We start from the raw sequence: 7,174 nt of genomic DNA, 5'->3' as shown, positions 1-7,174 counted from the left end.
CAAGAGAACGTTGAGGACTCCACATGTAACATTTATTTTCCCATAGCATTTAGTGCCAAAAAACCAGAATGCAGCGAATATATTTAGAACTGACTTAAATTGTATAAATGATAAATGTATCTAGAATAATTTAAGCTAATAACTTGTCAGCTTATGACCCTAAACCATATTGCCTGGGTAATGAACCTCATTAGTAAACATCTATTCCTTTTTTTAAAATTTTTATTTATTTTTATTAAAGACATACACTACCATGCTAGACAAACACTCCTTATCAGGCTGTATTCATTAAGCACTGCAATGTCACTTTGCTTAAATTTTTTATTAATACTTCCTTTTCATAGCCCCAAAAAGGTATTACAGATTATTCAGCAAAACATCTAGAACAAAACATCACCTCTACAGAAATAGCCAGTGTGTGGACTTTATTACATAGGCACATTCTTTTTAAAGTTAACTGGTTTTACATAAAACGAGCCACAATAGTGCAAGAACTTACACTGAGTGAGGATGACTGACAAGTGACGGGGAATGACAAGCCTCAGAACTGTCAAGGCGGTCACTGGATCTTGGGTGCAACCACCGACACCCTGAAATTCATATGGACCAACATGGAGGGTGAGGAGGGATGCTCTCCCATCTCAAACACTGATCCTGATTAACCTTCTGAATACGGCAAAGGGTTGCCCAGTTTCTGCTGGCAAGTGACCATAAAAGATAAACGAATGCTGGCTGAGGGGAGAATGACACTCATGCACCGTTCCTGAAAACCCTTAAACCCAACAGGCTGATGCTGGGAGCTAAGGGTTCATCTGTGTTCACAGAACTGGTGCTGTCCAGGCTCCCTGTAAGCACACAGGCAGGAGCAATGATGGACGCTTAAGGCTTTAGCCACAGTGTAGCTAGTGTCCACAGTGAGAACTGGGGTTTCATCTGAGGCAGAACATAGGAATGAACCAGGAGGGGATGCTGGAATTCCATCTGACCAGTAGAACTGATCCATTCTGAGTAAGTATAACCCCCACAAAAGAAACTAAACACATATTCAAACACAACACACAGAGAAGCTATTAAGGAAAAAAAATACATTTTTATGTACAGTGACTGGCCTTTACTCTCATTTTGGCTTTGCTATAATTGCAGATGGCTCCAGATTAGCTTGTTTCCCCCTTTCCTATGGTCTTCTATAGACCACAGACCATTCCAGCATCCTACATCCTAACATCTTTAACTTGGAGGTACTGAGGTATTCACACCTCAGTATCCACTTGGGAGACCGCCCTTTGACCTTCATATTTAACTGGTATTCTGAAGTCAACAGCGGAACAGAGGATGGGGGGGCTTTCATGCATTTCCAACATCAGAGCAGAGGGGAGGGGGAGGGAGGGAGGGAAGGGAGGGGGTGCTGAGCAGGAGAAAGATAAACTAGCTGGTCTCAACTTTCCTACTTTAAACTTCTTGGTTCTTAAACGTAAAAATCGTTAAGAATCAAACTGACATGGACTATGGACAAAACGTGGCAGGAAAGGATGTTTGGTGAAACGACTCCTAAAACCGTTGCTGGAGAAACAAACAACCTGGAGAAACAAACTCTCAGCACTCTCTCTTTCATCTCTGGAAACTAAGACAATAACAGGTCAATTAGCAGTAGTAACTGCCTCCATGCTTGTGTCCTTTAAACAGCCACAGAAAGCCCAACATTCTCCTCCATAGAGCCGTCACAGCACGACTACCAGCGCTATTTCCTACAGCTTAGTGTGTGGCCTCTCGTCCCCACAGGGAAGCTGGCTGCTACCAGTACCTTAAACAGAACTTTAGCAATCCTGGCAGAGCCTGAGACCTTTGCTCTCTATCCCTGCCACGCCCCCTTCCTTCCTATAGCTTCTTACGTTAAGAGACAGCCTCCAGTTTAGGTTATATTAAATTTCTGGGGCCAATGCTGTATATTTTCCAACTCCTTTCATACTGAAATTATTTTCTTTAGTCTGTTGTTCAGTATGTCCAGTTTTAATTTGCATCTTTCCAGAACACAGTACTACCGAAATTTTCTACCTTTATGGCATAGCATGGCTAGTTGATATATGGACATTTCCACAACCCCCTTTCAGGGAATTGGCAAAGCCATACTGGTCATGTTTCAAAAACCCCCATCAGAACCATGGAGGCAATATACTGACCAATGTTATATAAAATGCTGTCATGGTAGTGAAGTGCTAACACAAGATTCATTTACTAGATGGTAGATTTTTATTTAATTTTTTGTTAATTTTGATTGGATTCTCTATCACATTCTAATGTTATCATAATCTCAACTTCACACATGCTAGGATTAATTTGAGCCAACCATTCTTAGAAGAGACAAATTTACCACCTTTTACCCGGGGAATTTATAAATGTCGGATGGCAACGCTACCTGCTCATAACAATTAATTCCCAAGACTTTTAAGGCAGAAAAAAAAAGTCAGCTCATTCTGTTGTTTTTCTACCCTTAAATGGATGATAAGAATACAAATGAGCCTTGAAATCATGATTTCACCTGTGAGCCCCAGCCTTCCTGTCTCAGACTCCCAGTTCCTGTGAGGAGGTGCACAATAGCATTGGTCCATGGTTACAGTTGGGAGGACAAAGACCTGACCCAGCAGGACTGGCTGCATACTCCATTAAGATGTAAGCCTCTTCCACGGAGTCACTGTCACAGCGAGGAGGTGTGATTGGCAGCAATAAAACTGAATCAATAACGTAACTGTGGACAGCACCTGCGCCCTGCACTTCTGAGTGTGGAGTAGAAGTGTTTCTTGATATGAGTAAGTGACACTGTGGGTCAGATTCAGCAACACATTAAGTGCCACCATCCTGACACTTGGATGACACTGGAGGTGGAAATGAAAGCAGAGCAAAATTATTATTTAAGTCCTCCAGAAAATGAATGCAGCTTGCTAGCTGCATTTATTTTCTAAGCACAGGATAAGTAGTCTCGGAGTCAAAGTGCCAATAATTTCCATTTATTTAATGAGAGTGTTTGATCTAGATGTATTTAAAGCGGCTGAGCCCCGCTATGGCTCACACTCTATAGGCATCTGAATCACAATGAATAAAATAGGCTCTTGGTCGGCATGTTTCTAGGGAACAGAGCTTCTAGGGACATAAACTCCTGATCCCAACTATGCTTCTAAACAGAGATTCGTCTCACTTCAAATAAGAAGTCTTTTAAATTAAGGAACACTCATGAGGATAAGCCCTCACAGTAAACGTGGGGAGGTCTCAGGCAGATGAGGAAGCAAGTTAAAAAAGCAGTCCAGGGAGCAAGAAGGGGAGCTAACGTTTCCTAAGGCGTAATCAGTACTATGTTGGCAAAGGGGCTTCAGGGAACTGTCTTCAAAATACTCCTTTCTGTTGGTGTTTGTTTCTGTGGCACTGGGGATTGAACCCACACTCATTGGACCCTGTGCACGCTGGGCAAGTTCTCTACCACTGAGCTACATGACCAGACCTCTTGTCTGACATCGTAGAACGAGTATTTATTGTTTTGTCTTGTTTCACTTTAAAGTTGAAATAGAAGCCCTAGACACAAAAAACAGTTTTTGATACTACGTGACAACTAATATGTTCTAACTGTATTGGTAAAAACCAATCTGCTTTTCATATTTTTACGTTATTGATAACATAGATTTGGATTTTTTTTTGTAAGCACAGAAAAATAAAAAGTTGAAGACTGATGTGGCAAGCACACATTCTGCATATCCCAACTACGTTTTTTAGGTAGGTTATCAGTAATCACTTTCCTACGTATTATCCACAATGACCCTAAGCACATCAGAGGAGGCCCAAATTTGATGGAACCAAGAGGTCTATATTGAAAAATTAGTGATAAATTGCTTGCTAAATATAAATAGTGCAGAGGGGATTTTTTTTTGTTTGTTTGTTTCATCTTTTGATTAAGGCAAAACAAATTAAAAAAATCCAAACAGTTCAGGTGAAGCACCAAGGCAGGGCGGATTAACCAAGGGTCTGGGAGGGACAAGATAAAACAGGTGCTGTCCATGCTAGCAGCCCAGGGCTCCCAACCCAGGGCCAAGTCCTCAGCCCAGTGGTCATCTGAGCTTCTCAAGACCTTTCATCCAAGAGTGGAAAGGACTCAGACTTCTTTGAGGAAGTTCTTCTCGAGAACTCCACTGCCAGCCAACAGCACAAAAAACACAGAGGAGAGGCTGTCTGGTGGTAGACAGCGTCATTCCTATCCAGATTGTTTGAAAAGGAGCTTTCCTGTCATCTTGCCCAAGCCAACGTGACAGTCCCCCTGTCACCCTGGGAGAGATGGCTGTGATAGCCTTTGGGCACATGCTGCAGCAGGAAATCTTACTTGACCCTTTCTCCTTCAGAACACTTCTTTCCTAGAAGACTCTGATATTGAGCAAGCATCTGTCACCTGCAAAGTTCTCTTCAGTCCCTATTTCTTTTTACCTTTGAAGTTATGCAAAACAAAGCTAAGTCCTCTTCCTTTTTATAGTTCAGCAGAAACCTTGAGTTGTTTATTGCCAGCTTCCCTGCACTCCCTTAGAGGCTCTGCCCTCTGTTCTGCAGGAGGGCTTCCCCCCAATGCCCCCCTCCCCCACCAACACTGTTCCTTCTATAACCAGGATCTTTACAACCCTGGTCACCTGCCTGTGCCTGTGGATACGGTCAACTTATTAATGTCTCCCCTAACATACAGTAGCTATACTTGAATGTAACCCTCCATTCAGGTGTGTACTGGCCAAGGCATCCTGCACAGCTGTTAAAGACCTCCACAGAGGGAAGAAGGCATTAGCTTTGTGAGTATCTGTGATCTCTTCCTGGTTCAAAACTGAACGTCTCAAGAAAACTTTTTTTTTTTTTTTGGATTTGGTTTTTTCGAGACAGAGTTTCTCTGTATAGCCCTGGCTGTCCTGGAACTCACTCTGTAGACCAGGCTGACCTCGAACTCAGAAATCTGCCTGCCTCTGCCTCCTAAGTGCTGGGATTACAGGCGTGCGCCACCACCGCCCGGCTTCAAGAAAACATTTTTATGTGGACTGCTATAATATCAAGTTTCCCTAGTTCTCATCAAAACACACACACACACACACACACACACACCTCTGTGCTGAAAGGGTCACATTTTAAAAACTCAAAATACGGGTCTTCTCATTTAGGACTATGCACCTTGTCATTTTCGTGTCAATCTAAGGCTTAGAGAGTTCAACAGATGGTTCAAAACACTGCAATGATTTCTAATGCCTAAGTCAGTACATAGCTCACTAAATATGAGCTGGAAAAAAAAAAAACAGCTTGAATCATTCAGTCCCAAACTACAGGTATTTTCTATTTATTTCCATATATTCCCCAAGTCTGATGACACGTGCATGTGTACTCTCACTTTCTTCTTCATGAGAGAATTTACCAGAGTACAAAGAAGCAGCCGGTACAAATAGGCAGGGTGGGCACAGTGAGGGAAAAGGAGGCTGGCCAGAGTCTTGGAATTAGGATCTCACGTTCACGACCCTGGGAGACTGGCTTCCCCAGCCCTGCTACCCTGGGGCCTTCTGTCTTTTTGTTCTGTTTTGAAGACAGGATTTCTCTGCAGCCCTGGATGTCCTAGCATTCACTCTGTAGGCCAGACTGGCCTTGACCTCAGAGCTCTATTTGCCTCTGCCTTCCCAGTGCTGGGACTAAAGGTGCGACGCCACTACCTGGCGTCTCTTGAACTTTCACAATACTGTAACTAGTAACCTTGGAACTTGGGGTAAAGCTCAAACTCAGTTTTTACAATGATCATAGCTTAAATTTCCTCTAAATTTTGAGGGAAGAGATGTGTAACAGACATTGGTATGCGGTATAAAAAGAACTTCCAAGCATCTTTTCTACAATCATGAAATTACAGCCATGCTTGTATTTCAGGAATTAAAAGTGACCAGGGAGAATCTGGCATATTTTATGATTGAAGCTGTCTTCTGAACTGAATATAAGCTTACATTTAATGTTCCCTTTCTTTCATGGGAAGAAAAATAATTTTTTTTTGTTTTTGTTTTTAACAGACTGTGAATCCAATCTAGTCCATTTGTATAATTAAGCTCCAAAACTTTGAAAATATTAGATAGAGCCTTTCCCTTCATGCACCATGATTTAGGATAGCATATGGAAGAGGAGAGGTTGAAAGGGTGTTTTAATCTTGAACAAATCCAGAACCAGAAGGGAAACATTTGGAAAACCTCTGCTGCAGAATGCCAATGTTTGAAAAAAAAAAAAAGAAGAAGAAGACATCATCTCAAAAAGTAGGCCCAAAGAAATGGCTTAGGAATTTCTTGGAATCTTTTTTAGAGGGAGCAACAGAGATGGATTCTTAATAAACTGTCAAGGCTACTTTTCCCAGAAGTGTACTAGTGACATGTGAGTCCTGGGGGCAAATTGTGCCAACACTGATGCTGGAGGTTCTTTTCGGGTCTCTAATCGTCACCACAAACCACATACCAGTGCCACGATAAAAGCAAAAGAGAGACAAGGAGGCTCGATCCATAGTAAACTCCAGAAGCCAGCTGCGCGCGCACGCACGCACGCACGCACGCACGCGCTTCAGGCCGCTCAGTGTCAAGGAGCTACTGAAAGCAGCCCCCTCAGGATGTCCTGTGACCCGCAGGTAACTGCACACAGGAACAGAGGCAGACTGCCACCAGCGTGGAGCAGCCACAGCAGGTGTTGACTTAAACTTGAGTTACTCGGAAGACGCCCGGTTGTGAGTCAGTGTTCCTTAGTTCCTTGAGAGGGACCACTGTCACTGTACCCCACATTCCTTTGGGTTTTCCAAGTCCTCTCCCTCAAAGTCTGGCTTCAAACTCTTTTTTTGTTCAATTTCCACCTGCCAAAATAAAAGATGGAGAAACTATCAGGACTAAGAGGAAGGGAGAGGAGAGGCACGTGACAACTGAGCCAAATGAACCTCCGGAGGCCCCTTGGAATTGCCGGGGACTTCACAGACGTTCTGGGCAGCTGCCACAGTGGAAGCCCGAGTCCTGAGGACTCCAGGATTCCCGTGGAGGACTTCAGGACTTCCGTGGAGGACTCCAGGACTCCCGTGGAGGACTCCAGGACTCCCGTGGAGGCGTGACATTGCCTCTTCTTCGTGGTCCATCTGGAAAGTTCTTATTCATTCGTCGTCTCG

General features: G+C 43.4%; 1 protein-coding gene across 2 annotated transcripts in view; it reads right to left on the bottom strand.

Moving 5' to 3' along the window:
• Positions 1–303: 303 nt before the first annotated feature.
• The window catches only part of Ston2 (stonin 2), a 144,450-nt gene continuing 137,579 nt past the window's right edge, over positions 304–7,174 (bottom strand). For both annotated transcript variants that reach the window (XM_052185297.1, XM_052185298.1), the window contains exon 7: positions 304–6,871. In XM_052185297.1, coding sequence (XP_052041257.1) covers positions 6,788–6,871 — 84 coding nt within the window. In that variant the 3' untranslated portion in view covers positions 304–6,787. The remainder of the gene's footprint in view (positions 6,872–7,174) is intronic.

Source organism: Apodemus sylvaticus, chromosome 6 (genome assembly GCF_947179515.1).
Source record: "Apodemus sylvaticus chromosome 6, mApoSyl1.1, whole genome shotgun sequence".
Lineage (NCBI taxonomy): Eukaryota > Metazoa > Chordata > Mammalia > Rodentia > Muridae > Apodemus > Apodemus sylvaticus.
The sequence above is the reverse complement of the archived record's forward strand: the minus strand, read 5'-3'. Positions and strand labels throughout refer to the sequence as shown.